We start from the raw sequence: 25,056 nt of genomic DNA on the forward strand, positions 1-25,056 counted from the left end.
ATGTTAGTTTTGTCTTATTTTAAGTTTACTAACTTGCAAATAACTTTATATTAAATTAATAACTCCTTAGTATTGATGAAAAACCACTAGTCCCACTGCCATATTATTTCACCCGTTCTGTACTAATTATCAGTACTAAGGATTCAAATCAATACATCTTCCTGAAAATGTACCTGCACCTGTATACCTTTTTGCTTTATTTCAAGTGGACTGAGAGATCTGCAGTAGAAACTGGACTAAAAATATTCCAGATTTTTCTGTTCTATCATGTAATCTGTCCAATCAAACCCACTGAAGCCTGAGGCTGCAACCTGGCAGAATGTGAACCGGATCCTCCCATCCGTGTGCAAACAGCTCTTATCTGCGACCGCCCGGTTCACCGAAAGCCAATCCGCTTCCTCCAGCGTGAGACGCGACCGGCCAAGTTGTGCATGAAAAGCAGGGCGGATTTACTCCAGAGCCACAGGTGTCATCACATGCAGATGCACCTATAATTCCACAAATAAAATAATTAATAATAATAAAAAAAAACACACACACTGGCACCCAGACTGGGACCGAAGGGTTCACCTGTGCGTTGTGGACGCACCAAGTCTGCAGGATTCAGGGGTGGGTGTGGGGTTGTCTTCAACTAGGCCAAAAACGCTTGTGTGAGATGCTGCACAATGCGCAGCGAAAACGCATCCTCCAGCTTCGCAGCTAATTAATCCCGTGTATGTGCGAGGCTATTCCAGAGAGAGTTCCAGAAATAGACGGCGAGGCTGGCCGCCTGTTTTCCGCTCTTTTAATCCTCCAGAGGGGGTTTCACATGTTTTTTTTTTTCTTTTCTATTTTTTAATATTTACCTCCAGTCCAAAAGGAGTAGTTGCACGTTTGCGCCCCTCAGACGTCTCTGATCGGAACATATATGAAGCAGGTGCTTGTGGTTACTAAAAATATTCATTTGATTGTGATTTTTTTTTTTTTTTGCACCATCCCCCCTCTGTCTCCACCCCTCCTCTTTCCTCTTCTTTCCCTCTATCTCTGATGCATCCTCCTCCTCCTCCTCATCCTCTGTGTCGCTCTGCTTTTTATAGCCATGTCTTCCCAGGGCACAGCAGCTACAAAAGCCTTTTCATGTTGCCACTATAATTACAGCCTACACACACGGACATGTATGCATGCATTCACACACGCACACATGCACACACCTCTTTTGTGTCTGTATGTGTGTGCGCCGTGCGTGCTCTGCATGTGCTGTTATACACAAAAGGGAGAGCTATTTTTACCTCCCTTCTCTCCCCTCCCCTCCGCGCTCCTCTCCATCCCTCTCTCCGCCGCCGTTAGCCACATTTGCTATGCCGAGCACAGGCGCCATCAAACACACACCAAGCCGACACACGAGTGCTGATGAGCGCGCTCAGCATCCCTCAGAATCGAAGTTTATCTGAGCGCTCCGCTCCGGTCCAAAGCATCCACCCCTCCCTCCTCCGCCCTCCTCTTCCTCCGTCTTCCTCGCCGCTCATGGATCGGGCTGCAGCATCGGCGGCGCCGCGGCACGTGCTCCCAGCCGTTCGGATGACCTGAAGCCCCCCCCTCCCCACCTACTTTCTGTTTTTTTTTTTTTTTAAAGCAATTGCGTCGTCGCCGACAACCAGCTCCCCCTCGTCTCGATGCTGCGGACCATATTTGAAGCAGAATGTTCTCTTTCTCCCACAGAGGGAATCCTGGGGAAGGAGCAGTCGCTCGAGGTCCTCAAGACGTCGGCGCTCAACCACATCCCAACAGGTTGGACGATCCCTAATCCCTCTCTCTCTCTGTGTGTGTGTGTGTGTTTGGATGTGATTCCACTATTAATGTGCAGAAAAAAAAAAAAAAAAAACATCTCCCGTTTTCTGACGCTGTAACTCCTCCAACAGACTCCTCGTGTGTTTTATTTATGCAGCCGGTTATCTCCCTGTGCCATTTTGCTGAATGAAAATCCGGAGCGGCGAAAACTGCCAACATACACAGCAAAACAAGCTATTGTGCAGGTCGCTGGCGTGTTTTGCTGCAAGTTCCTGACTTCGTTTGGGTCTCAAAACAAACGGAGGCGACTTTTTCTTGCATCTGCTGTCGCCTTTCAGTGTGAAATAAGAAAAAAAAAGAAAAGCGGTCTCTTATGATGAATTCCCAAGTATTCCTGAGAATAAATGAGTAGGATTTTATAGGAGAAAGATGAAGCTGCTGGGCACATTTTTGTTTTTTTCAGCCAGAGGAGAGTCCGATTCATAAATCCAGGCTCTCGGATCTTCAGCAGACCGGCTTGTTTTCTACACGCCTGCGGGTCGGGTGATGAAATATTGAAATCCACTGGAGCGTCTTCATCACATATTCTGGAAAGCTGTTGTCTTGGATACGGAGCTGCCGAGGTTTCCGTGTTGAGACCCAAGAGTGTTTTAAAAAAAAAAAGTTTTTCAAATCTCACATATGCAGTAAAATGTAGGGTGAAGTTTTCCTGGTTTGGGAAGGAATAGAGAAGAGGAGATGGAAAAATGTCACAAGTTAAAACTGAACCTTTGCATTTATACTTTGGCTGAAAAAAGTCCAGGAAAGGATCATTGCCATGACACTTTGAAGCAATAAATAGTTTGTAAAGGAAAAAAAACAACATTAAAGTTATGAAAAGTGCTGATGCGTTTGTGGTTGCACTCGTCCGGTAATCGGATGCTGGTGTCTGAACCGACGGCTCTCTGTTTCTGGAATGCAAAGCTGCGGTTGCTGCACCTGCTGGGAGTTACACGCGTCAAAGTAAACACCTGAGCTTGGGTTCGCACAAAGCAGCACAGATTGTTTTAAGAGCTTCCGCCACGTCGGACGTGCAGCGGCTGGAGCTTGTGACCGTCTGCCAGAGCCCCGACTTACAGGAAGCTCCCAGGCGATGAATGGGTCTCCAGTGCAGCTGGCTTTAGGGAGAGCAGGTTTACCGCTCTGCGTTCAGGCGGCGCCCTCAACGTCCTCCTCCTCCTGCGTCAGCCTGGGCAGCGAGCTGTGACATGCTCCATTAGAGCACCTGCTGCAGAGGCCGCGAGGGACCGCCGCCTCCAGGTCCCGCTCCCATTCCCGCCTCCTTCCTTCTTGCTGCAGAGACTTCGCCTGGCATCGTTAAGGCGGCGACGAGTCGAGGATTGCGCGCTCATGCCAAACCGGTTGTTTTAGGAACGGCTGCTGTCATGGTGGAAGTTCTTAGTTTTGATGCTTTTAATCACGTGTGTCAAACTCAAGGCTCAGGGGCCAAATCTGGACCGCCAGAGCTTTTAATGTGGCCCTATAGACTCTAAAGAGACCCAAACAGAACCTTCAAGGAAATATTTTATCAGTCCAATCAAAGTCGTTTTTATCTGCACACTCTGAAATTTTTATGTTTTTGTGATCTCCAAAAGTAACTTTTATTTTTTAATTTTTGCACTAATGGGGGAAAAAAACAGCTGAGTGAAATTCAGAAGCTTTAAAACTGCAGCTCTGAAGCGGAGCTGCGCCTTAAAGGCCAGGGGCCTGGTGCATCAGTGGGCACGTACAAAAATTCAAAGTTTGTGTAAATATACAAACTTTTTTTCACTGACGTAAACATGTGCGGCAGCCACGCAAACTGTTTCTGTGGACAAAGCGTCAAAACTCAAAATAAAATGTATTTTTATTTTTGTGAGGTGACATTATGTGTCCTCAAAGCACCTTTTAAATAAAATATAAAACGATTAATATGATAAATATTTGCACTGCTTCAATCAAGGACATTGCCATGGTTATTGCTTCATGTGAGGTATGAATACTTCTGGGTATTCATACAAATCTACATGTATTTATGGGTGGCGACGGGGTGGAGCAGCTTTATGCATCCGATTTTTTTATTTTAACATTTTTTTGTGTGCCGTGCTTTTCTGAAATTTTCCGTGCGCCAAGTTTTAGTGTGAAAACTGCGCACTCTTTTATGCATGAGGCCCCTGGTGTTTTGCACCACTGAATAGTTGCAATGGCGATGAAAGCATCACAGAATCAAAGCGACGGTCCAGGTCTGTTTTTGATGAGGGACTAACATTATAACAGGAGGTAAAGCTGATTAAGAAAAAGTCGACTTTAGGTGATGCCGCCCCTTTAACGATCCGAAACGGGTTTTATCAACACATTCCGGCGCAACCGGCCCTTTAAGAACAATCATGGTCTCGTTGTGGCCCAAAATGAAAACTAGAAAGAATGTGTTGTTGTCAAGAAGCGGCAGGAAGCTCCCGTTAAAACTGAAACGTTATTTGTGCTGACAAGTCTGAGCTAAATCAGGCTGCGGATCAAAGGGGGAGCCTTATTTAGATCCCGCAAACTGAAACCCAAACCCAGCTGCTGTCAAACAGGTACACCGGCTTCGTTGCGCAAGACTCCCTGGAAGCTCCCGCGGCTCTCCCCCGAGACGCCGGCTTTGTTTTGGTTTGGCAGCGAAGGCCCCTCACATTATCCTTTATCCCGCGCGCATCAGTAAACGGAGGAACACGCTTGACGTCAGCGCGCCTCGACGGGGCCCCTATCAGAGCGGATCCTTTCCGAGCAGCAGCCGGGTCCATTCCCAGGAGCTTCTCTTTTGGGTATTAGAGCTCAATCTTTGGGGTCCTGTTTTGTTGTTGTCGTTTGAAGGAGTGGGCTTGTTGATTGTCGATCAGGAAAAATCTTAAGCTTTCCGCCGTTTGATTCAGTTTGGCCATCTGTTGGCATGTGGTTTTACTGTTGTGGTAAAAAAAAAAAACTTAAATAAAGAAAGGACAGCAGAGATTATCGCATGGTAATAAAAATGGTCTTTGCCAGGTTGTAAAATAATATAAATTGAACCTCCTGCGTGGAAAAACACAACTGATTCCACCCTGCAGAGATGTTTTGCAACAGAAATGCAAAAGATGCTGTGCCATTTTGTGCTTCAAAGGTTACTTTAGAGGCGGCACTGACACTTTTAAAGCGAAACAAGTCCACAACCGTCCCTTCAGAGTGTCATTTTCAACCTGGCATTGTCTCCGCAACAATTCTGGCTGCGCATACTTGTAAAAGGGACTCAGAGAAAGTTGGTTTACATTCGCAGCTCCGCCGCAGCGGGAAGGGGAGAGATTGATCGCGCTCTTCTGGCCCACAGTTTGCTCAGCGAGTCGCTCAGCCTAACACTGTTTGTGCTTTCTTTAAACAGTATGCTGACCGAGCCCCAGATGAACAATCAAGAGAGATCAGAAGAGGGATCTGTTTTATTTTATTTTATGTTTTTGCACAGTTTATTACGAAGGCCGACAGCTCCTTCCAAAAGCATCTCACCAGAAGGTTCAAAACTTTAAGTCAGATGTAAAGTTTTGATCCTCAGATTGACAAAAGCGTGTCGCTGCAAACAGAAGGCAGTGGGAAAACTCCCCCGCTCCGTTTCACCCTGAATCCATTCTGCTTGTTTATCTGTTTGGGGGGAAATGAAGGCAGATTCTGTGCTGGGAATATGAAGCAAAGAGGGAAAGAAACCCAAGAAAACAAGGGAGAGGCGGTTGTTGTGATTTTAAGTTCAGGATGGGAACTGCATGAAGTGAGTGGGAGAAGTGAGGGGTTGGGGGAGAGGCTAAAAAGGGATTTCCTCGGCCTTAGGAGCAGGGAGAGCGCGTTGAGCGAGGCGAAAAGAGTAGAAAGGGTGAAGAGAGGGAGTGCTGCGTGTGTCTGTGTGTGAGAGAGAGAGAGAGAGAGCCGCTGGTTCCTGGAAAAGCTGCAGAATAAACAGGCTGCATGCCTGAGACTGCCCTGTGATGTCACCACTGGGCAAGCCGGGGACGAGGGGAGGAGAGAGATGAGATGGGAGGGGAGGGAGACACCCATCAGGTTAAGACCAGAGCAGGGGACGACAGAGACAGAGAGCATGAGGACAAGGCAGACGAACGCTGCTGTCATTCCCCCGTAACACACTGAAGGAAGAAAAGCAGAGGAGGAGGAGGGTGCATCAGTGAGGAGGAGAGGACGAAGATGGGTAACGACACCACTGACTTCTTTCTGTAGCTCCCGCTTTTCATCCAGTGAGCAATTAGCGCCGCCAGGGTGGCGGAGACTCCGAGCGAGGTGTGTTTACGGATCCGCATGCGTCGCCATCGATGAGTGCATCGTTTCAGAGACACCTCCACCACCTGAACATTTTGTGCCGGGTGGGGGGTTCTCTTTGGGGAGAGGAGGGGGTAAAGTGAGTTGTAGCTTCACATTAACCGAGAAGGCTGCGGCGCAGTTCTGACAAGTGCAGGTCTCACCCATCCTTCCTCTTTTCTTATTTTCCGTCGTCCCCCAAAACCAATATTTCCGACTGCTTTGCTTTTCTATCTGTTTGTCCCTTAAGGGCTTCAAATGAGGCATTGATTTGCAACCTTAATCTGCAGAGTGACTCATGCAGAATCAGGTAGAGCTATATTAGACTTTAATGGAGAGGCAACGCGAAAATTGCTGCCTGCTGAAATCGGACAACTTTGAGCTCAATCAGCTCTAACCAGCAACTGGCCTGCTGGAAAGGAAACATAGATGTTTGAAAAACTCCTACCACGCTGCAAAGAAGTGAAGAAAAGTCATTGTTCGCTGTGTTTTAAAAATAAATATGCCGAGGGATGTTTTCTGTTAATTCTGGCTGCGAGAAAGCAAGAGAGAGCAAGACATTATTATTATTTTAAATGTTCTCATTTCTAATGTTGTACAACTTAAAGGTAAATTGGACATAATTGGTGGTAGCAGGTCAAAGTTTGACCAAAATTAGCATCTTTTGACGTAATGTAAATGTTTTCCGACACAAAGCCACCAAAGACGGTTTAAAATTTGAACTCCAAGTCATTACATCTTCTTTCTGGTAGTAAATCCCTTCTTTCCAGCAACAGATATGTCTGGCATACAGTGTGACGTTGCTTCTTCTCCGATTTTTAAAGAATTAATTTGTATTTGCATCCGGAAGAAAGAAATAATAATATGCTCAGAAATCCACCAAAACATTCCACTTGGTTCATCTCTTCAATGTTGTAGTTTTATTTTAAGGTTTCTTAATAGAAGTCAACTGAAATTGATAGTTTAAGACCTTTTTTTTTGTTTTTTTTAAATTGATCTTTGATTGGCCATTGGTTCCCAAACTTAAGCTGCAGAGTGACTCGTGCAGATCCAGGCTCAAAAAAGAAACATCTACCGATTCACAGTTTCACACAACTCCTCTTTTCTCCCAAAGCTCTCCTTCCTCTCGTCTTCTCATCACATGCCAGATCATAGGGCCGCATCTTGCAGGCTCCCTTTCAATTAGTCCCAGCAGCAGCAGCAGCAGCAGCCTGTGAGACGTGTTGTAATCTCCCCCCACATGACTGCAGTCCTTTAGGACCCTGTTGCATGTCGTTGCGCTGTTCTCCTGCAATAACCGCATAGGAGGGGGCATTTCACCTGCTGTACACAGTGAGAGTCGAGCATTTCAGCGTATAGGCGCCATATGGCCTGAACAGTAGCAAAGCTGCTTGGATGTGCAATTACAGTTCGGTGATGTTCAGGAAGAGGGGGGATGCATCAAACAAGGAACGTCCCGCAGCAGAAGCAGAAAGCGACTGAAAGTGTTAGTCAGTTCATCTCACCGCTGATGTTTTTGTTTGCCGATTCATTAACGTGAAGTACCGCCGGCTTTCTGCAAACATTGTAGGCAAATAATTGGACCAATCAGCTCGTGTTTGTCCAGGCTTATTGGTAGGAAGCCGGCGGATTGGTGGGCTTCCTGTGCCCGAGCCAGGGGTTTTGAGACTGGGGGGCAATGCAGGCTTTGTCTGAATGGTCGGCCGTGTGGAAGAGCAGCACGGCATTTCTCTTCCCAATAGATCTTATCAGGATTTGACTAAGTTTAAAGGTAGCTCTCTTGGAACCACGTGGAACAAGCATGGAGTTAATTTGTGATGCTCATTAAAGTTCAACTTTTTTCTCAGAAATGGCAACTAAATCCAAGAGCTTCAATCCGACGGTCTGATTTACAGCTCAGTTATCTGTTTATTGCTTTCTTGTTTTACAAGTGGTTCATCCAATGTGCTGCTTAAAATAGTCTGTTTTTTGTTTTTGTTTATTTAAGTCTGACAAATGTTCCTCCTGTAAAAGTGAAGGAGCATAAAAAACACGGGCGACTTTTTTTTTTCTTTCTTTTTTTTGTGTTTAATTAATGAAAATCTCAAAGTTTAAAAAATTCTCTCCTGGGCATTTTTCTAAGAGGTAGACTAATTAAACGGCGCTCTTGAAGTGCTTTGATTTAATCCGCCCTCAGCTTCAGAGCCTGGAAGCTGCTAAGTATGAAAACACACGGCGACGTGCAGAAGAAGAGGAACATGTTTGCTCGCGTGTCTTTTAACCTCGTGCCGTGTTTTGGTTATTCATCCTGTTCCGCTTGTCTTGCTTTGGCGTCAGAATGCGCTTCTGTTGTTGACATGAAGTTATGAGTGCATCCTATTTAGGAAACTCGCCCTCGCTGATGCAAAACGCTCACTTTTCAGGGGCTCATTTCTTTCGTGTGAAATGTATCAATAAAATTTGTGAAGAGATAAGTTAAATTTCACTCACACACCCAGTTTTGATAAGAAGATATTGCTAAAGTCGGAGCTGCCTGGCGACATGAAGTAGGCAGAAAATGGGAAAGGCTTTACATCATCACAACAACCTTTTGTTATGTATCCATCTGTTTTATCTCCTTCCATCTCTCCACCTGTCTATCATTATTCTTCTTTTCCTCTTCAGTGGACATTAACTCCGCGCTGCCCCTGCGTCTGCCCCCTGCTGCCATCCCCATGGACCTGCGCGTGGATCATCACCACCACCAGCAGCAGCAGCAGCAGGTGTCGTCGCTCTCCCCGCCGGGCCAGCTCTCGCCCAGCTCTCTGGGAGGATCGGGCGGTGGTGGCGGCGGCGGCGGCGTGGTGGCTGCCTCGGTGCGCGAGCAGCAGCTGCAGCAGGAGCTGCTGGCCCTGAAGCAGAAGCAGCAGATCCAGAGGCAGATCCTGATCGCCGAGTTCCAGCGGCAGCACGAGCAGCTGTCCCGCCAGCATGAGGCCCAGCTCCAGGAGCACATCAAGGTACATCATTCACAATTAGCGTTATTTATGGAGCAGCATTAGAGAGGATTTCCCCCTCTTTCTACACACCTCGCTCGCCCGTGTCACAGAAATTCATTGAAAAGTCGCAAAAATAAGAACCTATGGAGTTTTAAATTAGTCCAATTACGCCACATAAAACCAGCGGGTTTGTACACCGTCGCTATTTAAATCTCCCAAACCAAACGAAGACGGCTCTTAATTTATTCAGCCTCGGGAGTCTTCGATAACAGACTGAACTCAGCAGCTAAGAGCAGCCTCATCAGCTTTAAATGGCTTCGGTTCGAGCGGAGAGCGAGAGCAGAAACAGAAAGGCACTTTAGCTTCATTTTCTTTAACTCCTCGGATGGATGAGGGCAATATAAAGATGTGTCTGGCTGCAGGAAGAGTGTGAAAAATGGACGTGTGAAGCTTTCCTTTAAATGATTAAAAAGCTGGAGTTGAATTTAATTAGAGCGGAGTGGATTCTTCTGTCTTTCAGCTCTTCTAACATACCGGATTTCATTCGTTTCATGTGAACATGCATCACTTTGCAGCGTCGATGAGGAGCGCAGAAATGGGAAAAGTTTTAATACGGCGTTTTAAAATTCTGCAGTATTTGTTTTTCTGAAAATAGATTTGACTCTGTTTGTTTGGAGTGAAGATAAATCTTTAACTTTATATTGCTTTTTTATTTTAGCATTGTACGTCTGTTTTATTGCAAAATCTGTGCAACTTTTGCTTCTTCATAATGTTTTTAAATCCTTTTTTTAAATTTAATAAGTAAAAACAGCCAAAAATGAATTGATAAAAGCAGCAGTGTTGAATTAATTGCATCTCAATAAATGAAAAATTTGAACAACTAAATTCATGTGAAACTGATGATGATAAGTGGAAAGTTTAGCAGAAAGAAACTCAAAAGCTCAGGCAATAACCATGAAACCAACACGGCACATTAAAGCAACACAATATTTCTCTCCAACATAGTTTTGAGAAACATTACATATGTGCAAATGCAGCATCTTCAATAAAATATTCACTTCTCTTGTCTTTCCCATTTTGAACAGGGCATTTTTGTTTATTGCTTCTGTTTTTCCCTCAAATTATGCCTAAACGCCGCAAAGTTGTTGATGCCAAGTGAAAATGAAAACCGTGCCACTGTTTGGAGTTTTCGCTGAGCAACGAAATTAGTCGCTAAAGACAAATCACCACCGTTCGTCTAATCTTCTCCCTTAAAACCGCATCCTGCTCTCCTTTCTCCTGCACTTCTTGCCGCTCTCGCTCAGGATTCCTCACACAGCCCGTCCCTGTTAAGACCTGCCAAGCACAGAGTCCGGCCTCGGTTTTTGTGACGCTTTGGTTAATGGCCGCTGCCATCTGAAGGGTCCTCTTGGCTTGCGGTTCAAGCGGCGGGACGGCTCAGATGTTCGTGACGCACGGTTTCACCGTGGAGCCCCAAGCCTCAATCACGTCCATTCACCGGGCATACACACACACACACACACACACACCCCCACACACACACACAAACACAAAACACACACAGAATTGCCTGAGAAAACACGAAAACATACACATCTTCTTAAATTTCATCAAAACGTTTGCATGCACTCGCTCGTCTGCAGACAGCAGAGAAATCTGTTTCTCAGGAGGGAAGGATGTGCACGGCTCTGGTCGGCCGAGCCACAAGGGGTTTTTGGGTGTGTAAGTGTCCTGTGTGCATGTGGGCGAGGGGGTCCCGCCCACTAAAACCCCTCTTCCCTCTTCCCCAACCTCAGTTTGAAGTCAAAAAGCGATGGCTGGCTGTGCTCCAGAGAGCTCTTCCTCCTCTCGGCCCCAAGCCACTAATTTATGCACAGCCTCGTTTCGGGGCTCTGATTTGGCCTCGCCGTAAACACAGTTTCACGTCCCTGCCGCAGAATGCCCAGTTACAGTGCTTGGAGCCCGGCTGATTACGTGCCGTTGCTGTGAACCGATCAAATTTCGGTCACTAAACAAGCTTGGAGGGACTGTGTATTCCTCAGCTCTTCACGGAGAGTCGTCTGCACACTCAGAGGTGCAGCAGAGAGGAGCAGGGAGCGCGGATCATCCAACCATCCATTTTCTTACAGCCTCATCCCAGTGGGGTTGGTGCCTTTCTCCAGCTGTCAGTGGGCGAGAGGCAGGACATACACTGGCCAGGGGAGCATGGATCATTTTGAATATTTATGACAAAACTGAAAATGTACAAAAATCACAGGGAACGCAGGGAGCCAGAGCAGAACCAAAACAAGACTTGGCTAATTATAGAGCTAACGGGCGGCAGGTGTGAGGAGAGAGAGAAAGCACCTATGGGAAATAAATCTAACACTAAATAATAACTGTAGCCAAGAAACATAATAAAACTAGAGTGACGAGGAATAAACACAGAACTAAAGTAAGTAAAACAGGAACTAATCAAAGAAATAGAAATGAACAAAACCAACACAAGCAATACAAGATCCCAAAAGGTCATTTATTATTTATTTTATGTTGGCTGTCATCCTCCTGATTCCACTGAGTGAACAAATTAAAGTTGTGTGCAGTTGTCAAATCAATTTGCAATTTGGTGCAGTTATATCTGTGTTTAAAAAAAGAAAGAGAGGTTTTTGGTCAATTCAGCTGCTGCTCCGCGTCCAATTATCGACCGAAAGCAATGATATCAGTATCAGAACTGAAAACAGTGGATCAGCGCATCTCGAGTGAATGATGCTGGTATCATGGCATTTTGTAAATACAAAGTTCAGTTTTCGATACTTATTCATTTTATCTGCAAAAGCTGGAGGTTTTGGAGCAGCAGAGTAAAAGTTTGATCACGTCCACCCGACCCGTTTTAAAGGCTCAGTGAATTCTGCAGAGACAAAAATTCCTCTGCAAAAATGAATGCTTAGTTCCACTCGGTGTCAGTCATCAGGCCACTTCCTCTTAGGGTGAGGCGGCTTAACAAACCTTTTTTTTTTTTATCTTCAATCATCTAAAGCATTACTTGTGCTTCCTCAGGATGTCTTGTTCTCCTATCAGGGAACATCCGAGTCTCTAATAGCGCCGTATTGTTTATTGCAGAAGCTCATTTCAGCGCTTTTTAATTGGCTGCTTTTATGCGCAGTGACTCACAGCGAGGGTCTAATTTTTTCTGAGGACCCTTCAGCGCGATGAAGAGGAGGCGATTGTGGGCACATTGTAGCTTTGAAGCTGATTTTATTCCTGACCTTTTGGTTACAGGACAAGCTGTCAGGCCACAGATTGGTTTTTAGCGGAAAAATAAAGAAGTTTACTCTTGCAGCCTTTTTACAGAAAAAGGAAAAAGATTTTACAGTGCGATGAGGAAGTAAGCAGATTGGATTATGTGTTTTGCTAAAGCCTCGTTCCCAGTTAAATTGCTTATATTTGTTTAAAGGCTAAAGCGTTTGGCCTGAGGTTTTTAGAGGAATTGCAGAGGTTTAATTTTACGGCTTTGAACAGCTGTCAGAGTTATTTACTTCAGAGAGAGCAGAAGTTGAATGAAAATGCTTTCTTCAAAGCGAGAAAGGCAGCGAATTGTCCTGAAGAGCGCTCATACGACGAGGCCTTACGAGTTTAGTGTTTTTTAACTCACAACATGCCTGATGTTTCTTTCGTGCAGCAGCAGCAGGAGCTGCTGGCCCTGAAGCACCAGCAGGAGCTGCTGGAGCACCAGAGGAAGATGGAGAACCACCGGCTGGAGCAGGAGCTGGAGAAGCAGCAGAGGGAGCAGAAGCTGCAGCTGCTGAAGAACAAGGAGCGCGGCCAGGAGAGTAAGTGGCTCCGACGCCGCGTGTTTCCCGTCTGCGTGCGAAACCGCGACGACGCCTGGCACCTTTTGGTGCCAAAAATTATGCACAACCCTGGAGTTTTTTCACTTTTTGTCGCAATTGAAGTTTTAGAAAACAATTCACGTGAAAAAATCTGGATACTTTATGAAATAAAAATGTACAAATAGTCACAATAAATTTAGCTTTATGTTTTTAAAATTAAATTACATTTTTATGACCCAAGAGTAAATGTATCATGCGTTTAATGGCATAGTTAAAGCCCACATCTACATCTTACTGCAAATTTGTGTCAATAATCAGCACAGCACCGAGAGAAAAATACAAATTCATGCCACACTTTTAAGATTGTGTGCAAGAATCAGATTCATTTTGTCTTGCTTAAATATTCCCTGTTAGGTTCATTCTTCAAAAAGCGAGAATAAATTACAGTAAAAAAGTATTTTTTGTGTATTAATGTTGCAAAAATTATGTGCGCATGTTTTTGGCTCACATGGCAAAAAGTTTCAACAAATGGATCAAAGCATTTTCAGGTGAAAGACAGGCAAAGGTTTTAGTCTCCAGATCTGCTAACCTGGTTCAGATTTACTCCACAAACTTGCAGCTGTAACTAAATGCTGCTTCTGTCTCCGAGGTGATGAACACAACTTCAGGTTGCGGTTCTTCAATTAGCGAAATTATCGCAAAAGCACCATAAGTGAGGTGAGATTAGAAGCAGCAGGAGAAACTTTACTAAAGGATTTGACACCTCTCGTTATAGATTCTGTCTTTTAGCACTAAAATAAGCAAAACTAGACACTTCCACAGCTAAATAGCTCCGTAAATAGTTCTCCATGTCAGACGGGCCTCAGGCAGCCAGGCTCAGTAAGAGCTCCTCATTCAAGCCGCTCCAAGGTTGAAATAACTGTTGTGTTTGCCTCACATGCGTTTCCATTTCACTCGGACAGCCGGCGCGTTCTGCAGCCGTGGACGAGCGGTAATAGCCCGGTGGCCTTGGCGCAGGCCGGGCCGAGTTATTACCTCTGGACGTCTCTCTCAACAAGTTTATTGAAAGCAAATGGACAGGCGTCCTTGAGAGAGCGCCTTCTCACACTCTGTGGAAAATGTTCAGGGGTCGGGCTAGCGGGGAATCAGGGTTGCAGTGTTTGCTCTTGTGTGTGACTGTATGAGTGTGATGTGTAGTGATGGCGTCTTCAAATCTCTCCAATGAGTTCTGCGTCATTTTTGTTTAATTTCTTATGAGGCAATTATTAAATTTCCTGTTTTGAAGGCCTCTGAGTTATTGCTCTCTACGCTGATGATTGTCTGTCTTTAATCCTAAATCCACATCATGTCTGCAGCATTTCACGATTTTAAATCAATAAAATAATATTTTACCGCCTAGATAAGATTGTGTTTCCTTCATTAAATTTAGGGGAACATAACAAAATTGATAAAAAGCCGAAATACCTAGCCGGAATGCTACTTTCACGCTATTGGCTAACGTCTGCCCAATCCAAGAGTTCCGTTTATAATTCTTGGCGCTGATTGGCTGAACGCCATAGAGTGGAGATGAGGAAGACTAGATGATAGTTACACATAAGACTCTTTCTAGGATGTATTTGGTGTTTGAAACATAAAAATAAAGAGTTATTGATGTTTTCAGACGGATCTCAAGTATTGATGAATTTTAAATTCAAGAAATTCATTGCGTCTTGTCTCGACCCGTGTACATCAGGTGCTGTGGCCAGCACCGAGGTGAAGATGCGTCTGCAGGAGTTCGTCCTGAACAAGAAGAAGGCGCTGGCCCAGCGGAGCCTCAACCAGGGCGGCCTCCCCAATGACGCCCCCTACTGGTACCGGTAAGACGTCACATGATTGAACACAGCGGAAAACCGTGGACTGACAGCGAAGTGATGACTCATGCTTCCTGTCCTCCTACCTGCTGTGTTTGGGTCTCACTGAGTGATTAGAGACAGAAAACAAACACGCGCAGATGTAAAAGTGAGAGGAGGATATTGGATCCTGACGACGGCTGAAAGTCCTTGGAGTTAATTGTAGTGTTTCTCGATCCGTTTTGCAGGTGTGCACACTTGCTATTTCCAATTTCGCGTCGACTGAAGTGTTCACTAAGTAGAAGCATACATCGGGAGATTGAAAGACACGCCAGTGATTGATATCAGTGCAGGTTTTCTGCTTGATTCACACAGTAAAAACACAGGTTAAAGGGGAGATTATTCATCTCCCTCTTGTTTCCGTCTCGAACCTTTTTTTTAATTGTGTCAGTTGAGAATGCATTCGTGGTTGAAATGAGAAAAAAAATCGCATTTGAAATTAAACTAAGACGGTTCAGAGCCGCCTGCGCGGACCTCGCGACATCTTCCCACTCCTCTGACGTCTCAGAGGAATAAATATAGCTGGGAAATGTCATTTATTCTCATTTGAATGTATTTCAAGACAGTTTTTCCGCTATGTCGGAAACTGCAACATTAATATGAAAAAGAAATGGAGATTTTCAACAAAACATGCAAAAGAATAAGTTCTGATTTTTATCCGCAGTTGAGAAGCAAAAGGATGAAAAAAATATCCTACACTCATTAGTCAATGCAAAATAAATTTTTTTACTGACTTAGTGAATTGAAGTAAATAAAATAAGGGTAAAAAGCCTTAAATTAACTTTTCTTTTGGCAGCATTGTAATCTCACGCTGAAATGTATTAATTTGAGTGTGAAATACAATTTCAATGAATATTTTTGAAGGTTTGGCAGATAATGTAATGTTTTTTGGGATGTTGTTGTGATCTGAGGATCCTCAGGGCTCTGTTTTGGGCCCTCTAGTTTATGACTTGTCTTCACTTTCCTCCAGCTGTAAGGTTTGAACTTTACATTTTCCAAAATTATCTACCTCTACTCTATGTAGTGTTTTTTGTTGTTTTTTGTTGTAAAATGGCACGACTAAATTCATAAATTACAATTACAATAGAGAGAATGAGTAATGTTACGTAATACTGTTACGTAATACAGAGTCTGAGTTTCTGCCTCTGCTCCTAACTTAAATATAAACTCCTTCACTCTGGACTCGGCCTCCCACTGAGTTCTGGAAGAGACGACTGCGTACCCTCTGTCAGGAACATGCATTTGGGCCAGATCCAAACGCGGCTTAAGTTTTTCCTGCAAACGACGCTTTGCGCTGAAGGAAGAGAGCAGATGGCGACACATGTCTGCATCCATGCCAAGCGATTTGCTCGACGCCTTAATCGTTTAGGCCCACGAGAACGAGATGGTTTCTTCTCGACACGCACGCTGTTGATGATTTCTGTTTCTTTTTGTTGTTGTTGTTTATTATAGAAAAACCCAGCATAGCTCTCTGGACCAGAGCTCGCCTCCACAAACCACAGTGTCCACCTACAATCACCCGGTGCTGGGCGTCTACAACCCTCGGGACGACTTCCCGCTGCGAAAGACCGGTGCGTGTTTTTTTTTTGTTTTGTTTTGCCAAACTCCCAAGTTTCACTGGAGCAGACGGGCGAATCTGCAGCATGCATGCTCACGCAGAAGCGCTACGGCCGCTAGCGGCAGTGCAGACTCATGTCTGGCATATTTTAGACAGCATCACAGGTCTGCTCCATTAATCACATCCACATTAGGCTGTCAGGGTCTCCCAGCATCCCCCACATGAGAGTGTTAAAGAGTTAGTGTAGGTGGTAGTGGAGCACAACAGAGAGAGAAAGTTAAGTGGGAAGAAAATCATGATTTTGTTACCTGATTTATTTTAAAGATGTCCTTCCAGAATTCTTTCAGAGTTTTTGGAAAATGTTTGTCAATCTGGAGTTTGATGCATAAACAGGTAACTTAATGAACATACGTTTTGGTTATGATTGAGGTTCTGCAGGGATCTGTGTTTGGATCTTTGGTTTATGAAATACTTTCAACTTTTTTTTACTATTAACAGACATCTGAGAATAAACTCAGATTCTCTTTCGAGCTTCTTACTTTTATTTCTTTTCAACATAAGGTTTATAAAATAATCTTAATTTTGTTTATATTAAAATAGATTGAGGTGTTTATTCTTCATGCATTTATTCTTTTTTTTTTCATATTTGATCTGTTGATGGTTGAGCCAATCAATTGAAAATCATGTTACTTTGATTATCGGCTGATTGCTGCATCATTATTCTTTCTTTTTAAGATAACCAATTATTATGTAGATATTTATATATTGTGAATCTGTAGCAGCCTGTGAACTTTTACACCTCATGCATACTACATCAGCTAAGCAGTGGCGTCTTTTTCCTAATCTTCTATTAGCTGCTGTAGGTTGTTAAAGGAACAGGTGGAAGTGGGACATTGCAAAGAAAAACAGGTGAAAATGCACCGTAATTCATCTGTTCTTGCACATAAAACTTTCAGAATAAAACCACTGCTGTGCTTTTTGCCCTCTGATGGCGTAGGAGTAGTGTCGCACTGAGCCGCATGTTTTCTTTTCGATCCTGCCCAGATCTTGTCAGATATCTGTAAAGCAGCTAAAATACTCCTTAATGCCCCACTGGAAAAAAAAAAAAAAAGATTTGCTTGTGGCTCACAGCCTTACATCTTTTTGAGGCGCAGAGTAAAACCAGCTGTTTTCCGTCTGTTTTTGTTCGCCCCCTCCCTCCCGGTGTTTATAAGCGTAGCTTTGTGCGCGACGTGTGAACGGCGTGCTGCGGCGGTGTAGCTGTGAAGCGGCGGTCATCTTACAGTGCAATTATTCACTTAGCGCAGCGGCAGGCGGCTGCAGCCGGGCCCTGTTTACTCCGAGGCTGTGAGCCGTTGGCTGCGACTGCGGACAGACCGCAGTTGACACTGGCCCACACAGCCACATTCCAACCTGGGAGAGCAAGAAGTCAGGGAGGGTGGAGGGGAATAATGTGAGAGTTAAAAAAAAGAAAGAAGGGAAAGTAGGGTGAAGGACACTGAGAATTTTCTGGGGCAGGTAGGATGGAGACCTACCTCCTTCCAGCGGCTTTGAAATGGAGGATTATAGCATCGAAAACAAGAGCAAGCAAGCTGGATTCAAAATAAATCATGTGGCACAATGATCTCATAAAATGAAACTGCTTTATGGGGGGAAAAGGAGCAAGAAGACGGTCCCGGAGCGTCCGCTTTTATAATGCCAGAGATTGTGCTCGGCTGCCGGGAGAAGCTGTGCCACCCTGATGTTTGCCCGCAGCGATGACGTGCTTTGTGGAGTTTGCTTATGGTAATCCCAGCTCGGGATAGTTTAGAGGCCCTTTTATATCAGTGCCAGGTTGTAAAAGTCAAAGCCTGGAAGCCAGGACTTCCAGCGGTGGTCGAAAATGAAAACAGAAAAGGAACGTCGTCCAGTGGCGCGTCTCTAGTACACGTCTGCAGGACGGGAGAGTTTGTGGATGCTTTACGGGTCGATGTCACGGCTTCTAAAGTTGCTTCGGACGGGGAAAGTGTTCGCGTGACAAGAGGGGGGCTCCTTAAAAACCTGCGTTGTCCAGATAGAGGCCCAAACCCATTAACCTCCCCTACATATCACACAGCAAGGAACGAGAGAGAGCATCACATGAATAATGCCCTGTGTGGCCCGCGCGCTCACACAGTGATGCCTCAGAGAGACGTTGCCGAGGTGGAAAAGCGTGAGGCCCTCAGACTCACAGCGCCCTTTGATAGAGGCACAGCTAAGCGTACTGCTCCTGGCAGAGCAAGCGTGGATTTTACCCTAAACTGGGGCAGCCCGTCCTCCACATGGATACAATGGCACATAGGGAGTCTGGGCTGCACAATGCAAAAATGCAAAGCAACATGCTGTGCACAACGTGGAGGGTCCTGACTACGCTCTACGGCCCATTTTGAGAGAATGGCAACAATAGGCCGTCTGTGGAGTGATATGATGGAGCTACACGCTTCTAATGAGGATCATCGTGAACATGATGAACTCCATTTGGGGTTCAGTATTCGCAAATTAGGTTTTTTTTTTAGCTCATATTCTTTCAAAACGCACGTGAGAAATTCAAAAGAAAATGCGTTTTCGGAAACTAGACGCATTGCTACTGGATAGGCTGGTGTTTGTTCCATAAGAGTGGAGGAGAAAAGGAACAGTGGAGATGTAAAATAATATAAATATACACAGTTTAGGCAGCAGTAAGTCCATCAACGGGATCACTTAAGTTTTCTTTTCAAAGAAAAACTGAACATATGCATCGTTGATAGCAGCAGGAGCTTCATCCAAAATTGCTGTTCTTGCCATACTTTCTATCTAAAGCAAAGAAAACAAAGTCATAAGCTGTAATTGCAAGTAGTGCAAAAATGGTGAGAAACAGGATGAAATGAGGGGAGAAAATAGTCTATTAGTCCAAAGCAGGTAGCTCAGACTTACCAAGGACTCTCTAGCTATAACCTTTAATTAAACTGACATTGCTATTTTCTCCAAAAAGCAGCAGATTGTTTGGCAGCATTTGCCTTTCCATAAACATCCCATTGTGTCGTCTTCTCTCCAGTCGTCTCAGATAACGGAGGAAACCTCTTTTCACGAGTATTGACATTTTCTGGATCAATTCCACTTGGCTTTGAGTACATCTTTGCCGTGATCATTCGGGCTCCTGTCACACCGGATCATTCTCTTTCTCAAATGTGTTTTCACTCCGCCGGAAAACAGAAACCCAACGCTTCTGTTTCACCGGGTGCTAATTATTATTCCTGTCAGTCCCGGGGCTTTGTTTTTCCTTTCGCATGCTAATGGACGCCGTCTCGGGATCAAATTCAGGGAGAAATTACATCCGCTAAAGTGTGTGCTCGGGTTCGGATATAGTTGCACATCTTTCCCCTGAAAGCTTTTAACCTTCCTTTGTATGTTCAAACCAGCAAAGCTTTAACATGAAGCTGTTCAAGACCTAATTATCACTAATTATCCACAAACAATTTCAATCCGTACTTACAGATGAACCTACTTTGGTATGTAAGAGTTCAGTCCTCGGAGAAGAAGCCAGCCCACAGCATCACACATCCTCTCCCCTACATAACAGTTGAGTTGAAGTGCTTCTCCATCTATTCCCTGGGAAAAAAAACTCATCTGATCAAATGCAAGATTCCGGTTTAAAGTCCTAGCAGAGTTCAGCAAACTCCACATGTTTACATTTTTGATAATATTACAGAAAAAAACTACAACTAGCAACTAATTGGGAAGATTCGTTAACTTCTACTTCCCTACTGTGAGCCTTGGGGTTCGATTGGAGACCAAAATTACAACATTTGTTACATTTTCACTGCACTTTTTCATTTTGAAGAGTGCATGCCACGTCACAAACAAAGCAATATTCCCTGAACTGCATTTGGTTTCAAAGATGGGTGTGAACCTCAAGCCGTCGTAGTTGGTCACGCTGCTGCCTGGCAGCATGAAGTTCCCTTCATCGGGTCTTTCTTGATGAAATTTACATGTCGCGTCTTGAAATGTTCAAAAGTCTGATTGATGAAGTAAATTGGCTTCCAAGGCAGACTCCTGTCTACATTAATTGGTTTGACTCCAACTGGAAGGAGTTTTCCATCTTTCTCTCCCTTCGCACTTCATATTTCACACTTCTCTCCTTTCATCGCGCTTATTTTTACCTGACACTGGAAACGGGACCAAATCTGCGAGCGTGTGCTTCACAGGAGATCTCCTCTGCACGGAACAGCGAGCTTCCTGCAGTTTTCGGCTCCCTCGAGGTCTCGGTGCCAGATGGATCCGGCCGTGCCGTCCTGTGGGTTTTGGGTTTGATATCCAAAAATTAGATAATGAATAATGAAAAGATTCCAGGCTGATGGACGTCGGGATAAAGTAAACAGAGCATTAGTGGCCGGAGGCCTGGCCAAGGTGACATGCCGTTCCCTTCTCCCTGTCTCCATTCACAAGTCTGTGACAGGCCAGACAAAAGACTAAAATGCCATGTAGGCAAGTCAGACACGGCTCCCAAATTGGAGCCAATTGCTTTTTAGCTCATCTTTGGGAAAATATGAATTTGGCTTGTTCAGAAGCATCTAATTGGGAAGGATGAATTGTAGGCTAAATGAACAGCGGCGTGTAACAGTTTGTCTTGCAAAGAGGTTTTAATAACAGGGCAGCTTTGTGGAAGGTGCTCCATAACAGAAACGTGTCTGGAGCCCAAGCTGGAAGATTGTGAGATTGTTGCGTGAAAATGAGGCTTTTTTTCTCAAGCTCAGTGCTTCGTACGCAGCTCTGGAGAGGCATGAGAAGTTCGGATTCATTTGTTTTCGCCCAGTTTTCCATTCTCGTAATCAGCTGCACTTGAGACAAATGCAGTTAACTGGTCTTCACTGAGTTCTGGGATTATTTTAATCTAATCTCAAGTGCAGAGATTACAAGACGGAACACATTCCACACTGACATTGTTTAATACTGAGAGCGACAAAATGAAGAGCATTCAGTTTCTGGTTTTTATGGTGTAGTTTAGATTTTCTCTCTTAAAATTATCATAACTTGATTTAAAAAAAAATAAATCAATTGCCAATTTTTATAATATTCCGATATGTGAAATCCTGGAATTGAAAGAGGGTGTACTTTCTTTCGATTCTGACTCCAGTCATGCACATATGGGGGGAAAAAATACATCATTTGGGGTTTTTCTGAATGAAACCAGCAGATTGTTTTGTGTTAAAAACGTGACAGATGTTGGTCCCTCCTTGTCCCTGCAGCCTCGGAGCCCAACCTGAAGCTGCGCTCCCGGCTGAAGCAGAAAGTGAGCGAGCGCCGCAGCAGCCCGCTGCTCCGCCGCAGAGACAGCCCCATCACTACGGCCAAGAAGCGCTCCCTCGACATGGCGGGTGAGAGGCGGAGGAGGAGGGGGAGAAAGTGGTGGCGAGGATCCCGCTGTTTCAAACCGTTTATTTGTTTTTGTCCAGACTCCTGCTCATTATTCTTCTTCTTCTTTTCCTCCTCTGGTCTCAGACTCGGCGTGCAGCAGCGCCCCCGGCTCCGGCCCCAGCTCCCCGAACAACAGCTCCAACAACATCCCCAACGAGAACGGCATCACTGTGTCCGTCTCCAACAACATGGAGGTACATCACTCCCACCGTCTTTATTTCTAGCATATGAAACAAGGAAAAGAAAAGAAAAGCTGTAGCTTTAGGATTAGATTTGTGTCTCTAGTTTCTAGCTCACCAATCATTTCAGGCTGTTGCATGTACAAAGGCTGTGAGCGAGGTGACGGGGCTCCAGACGGGGAGACGGCGTCGATGCTATTTGTGGAAGCCATTAGGGCCACTCTGGCAGTGTGGAGGAGGCTGGTGGCTGTGACAACGTTAGAACGCCAGGAGGGAGCAAATGTCGTTTCTCTGTGCAGAAGTCTGTTAGGCTTGCAAATAAAAACTCTTGATTTTTTAAAAAAGAAAAATTTTCCATACCGGATCCGACTTTACTCGATTTTATTTCTTCTTCTTCTACAAAAAGAGGTAATAGAAATGAGAAATATTGTTAAAAGTGGCCTTTATTTCAATCATCCCTCTCCTGTGAGTGTCAGGACCAGTATTTGTTCAAGTATTTCAATACTTGAACAAATATTCTGGAACTTGAATATTTGTTCAAGTTCCAGAATAAAGCTGTAACATTAGCGCAATAAGAAGAACATCTTAAAATTAAAGAGTTAAAGGTGCAGTATGTCGCTTTAATAATAAATATGTTTTTACATATTTGTTAAAACTATATGTCTCAATTTGAGATGATTATAAACTGATACCAAAGTATAACTTTACAAGATTTTCAACGTTCTCCTAAAATTACTGATTTATTCTCCCAATATTATGACTTCATTCTTATTTGACTGAGTTTTCGCAGCACTGCAACAATATTCTGCTGACATGTTCATATAATTTGAACTCTATTGTTGTACGACTTTCTTTTTGGAGTAGAAAAATATTTTCAGCCTGGCTCTAACACTCTGTCGTAAACCTGAAGCTTCAGCTAATCGATAAAATGAACTTGTAGTCATTCAGAATCATGGTGTCTGTTGTTGCGCCGGATGTTTCTCCATATCTGTGATGCAGATTGTGTGAATGCGTTTTCCAGGCGTCTCTGGCCCACCGGCTGTGCGGCGGCGATCAGGGCTCCATCAACCAGCTGTCCCTCTACACCTCGCCGTCCCTCCCCAACATCACCCTGGGGCTGCCGGCCACCGCCACCGCCACCGCCGCCTCCAACGTAAGAGCCGTCTGACTCTGCATCCATGAATGTGTTTATTTTGCAATTTAATGTCTGCCTTTTTATTTTTCTCTCTCTCCTCCAGGTGACGTCCACTCAGCAGGATGCAGGCCTGCAGCCGGCCCTCTCCCTCAGCCCCCCCTTCCTGTCCGGTGGCCATTTGAGCCCCTACCTTGCAGATGGCGGGTCCGGCGGCCACGGCGCTCACAGCCCCCTGCTGCAGCACATGGTTCTGATGGAGCAGAGTCCCGCTCAGAGCCCGCTGGTGACAGGTGAGGCCCAGTCAAAAACTCTGGAAATCACTTGGGAAATGCATGGAAGCAGGATTTCTGGAATCTGATTTTACCACTTTCCAGCTCTGGACTTTGGAAAAATATTTGTGTTTCCGGACTTTATTCTCTGTCCTGTTGTCTAAATGTTTGTTCGTTCCTGCCTTAATTGTATCCATTCATCCTTCTCTATCTCTGCCTTTGCTCTCTTACTTTCCTTGTATCCTTCCTCCGTTTCTTTCATTTTTTAAAATTTTGTCCTTCCTTACTTACTTTCTTACTTCTCCTTCCACCCTTTCATTTATGTTTCCTTTCTTCCTTCTGTCATTTAGTCCATCTTACTCCATCTTTGTCCTTGCTTTTTGGTGAACTTTCTTTCCTACTTCCTTTTTGTTCTTCCTCACTTTGTCCTTTTGCCCTTCCTTGCATTTTCATTTGTTCTTACTCCTTCGTTTCTTCCTTTGTTGTGTCCATCCATCTTTCCGTTGCACTACCTTTGCATTTTGTCCTCTCTTTATTCCTGCCTTCCTTCTGTACTTCCTGGCTCAGTCTTTCCTTACCTCTGTTCTTTCTTTCTTGTCGTCACTTTTTTTTTCCTCCCCAATTGTCTTTCCTGTCCATCCTCACCTTGTTCCATCCGTCCTCTTCTTTCCTTGCCTCCTTCCAGCTTCAAATCACCCTAACAATATTTGGCACAAGTCCATTGTTAACTTTCTTATTTTGTATTTTGTGATGAACGGAAATGTCTGGAAATGTGCAGGAACCCTGGTTTAAATCTAAATTTTGGTGCTTTTTACATGGGTTTCTATCTGAACGACATTCTGTGTTTTTGATGTTCAAAGTCACAATTGAATTTCTTCAGGAAACGAGCACACCGCCGAACAGGAAGTCAGCTGCCACATCATCTCGTTTGATGGCTTGTTGGTAAACTATCAAATATCCCGGATGTTTCAACTGAGAAAAAAATGTCTCGATTTAAGTCCGGAAAAATTGCCATTGACTGAATAAAACATGAAGGAAAGCAGCGAGCCATTTAAAAACAAAAAGTGAGGCGTTCTCGCACTCCGAGGGGATGTAACCCCCTCTTGCTGACAGACGTCCATTCATTTGCTCAAACTAATGAGCTCCTTTCATATGTCAGCGTATGCTATGAGAGTGTGACATGGGAGCATTGTGTGCCCTCTCCCATCAGCTCATTCACAGACAAAAAAACATGGCTTCTATTTTCAGGCAGGCATTAGCGTTGAAAGAGCTGTGACGCACATGCAGACGCACGCAGGACTGTTTTCTGCTCTTTAACAAAAAGAAAGAAAAAGAAAAAAAAAAGAAGAAAAATTGTTGAAGACCCCAGATGTGAGAAATTACAGACTGGAGGACAGAAAACCGTCGTCGTTTCTTGTTTTCCTCTCGTCTCCGGCAGCTGCGCGTCGGCAGGGTTTCTGCGGCCTGGTGATGCAGCGGTGGACAAATCTGCACAGTAGTCAAACTTCTCGCATCATTTAGCGGCCCCCATTAAGGTTTAGAGCTTCCCCCCCGCCCCCGCCGCTGCGCCTCGAGATGGCGTCGGGCTCGGATGATCGCATTGGAGGAGCCGCCGCAGCATGGCGGCGCAGATGGCTCTGCTGGGTCGGGTTCACATGCATCTGCTCACTCGCCTCCGGTTTGCCGGCGGCAGAGCGCCTGTGTTGGTGGAATCGGTGCAAGGAAGGGGGGGGTTCGGGCACATTTACTCTGATA

General features: G+C 44.8%; 1 protein-coding gene across 1 annotated transcript in view; it reads left to right on the forward strand.

Annotated features, from left to right (window-relative positions):
- The first annotated feature begins 1,005 nt into the window (after positions 1–1,005).
- The window catches only part of LOC129355441 (histone deacetylase 4-like), a 35,110-nt gene continuing 11,059 nt past the window's right edge, over positions 1,006–25,056 (forward strand). The window contains 9 exon segments of the mRNA XM_055025025.1: positions 1,006–1,767; positions 8,737–9,071; positions 12,709–12,859; positions 14,592–14,715; positions 16,201–16,319; positions 21,550–21,678; positions 21,803–21,912; positions 22,919–23,050; positions 23,136–23,322. Coding sequence (XP_054881000.1) covers positions 1,653–1,767; positions 8,737–9,071; positions 12,709–12,859; positions 14,592–14,715; positions 16,201–16,319; positions 21,550–21,678; positions 21,803–21,912; positions 22,919–23,050; positions 23,136–23,322 — 1,402 coding nt within the window. The 5' untranslated portion in view covers positions 1,006–1,652.

Source organism: Poeciliopsis prolifica, unplaced genomic scaffold (assembly GCF_027474105.1).
Source record: "Poeciliopsis prolifica strain line A6 unplaced genomic scaffold, Auburn_PproV2 SCAFFOLD135, whole genome shotgun sequence".
Lineage (NCBI taxonomy): Eukaryota > Metazoa > Chordata > Actinopteri > Cyprinodontiformes > Poeciliidae > Poeciliopsis > Poeciliopsis prolifica.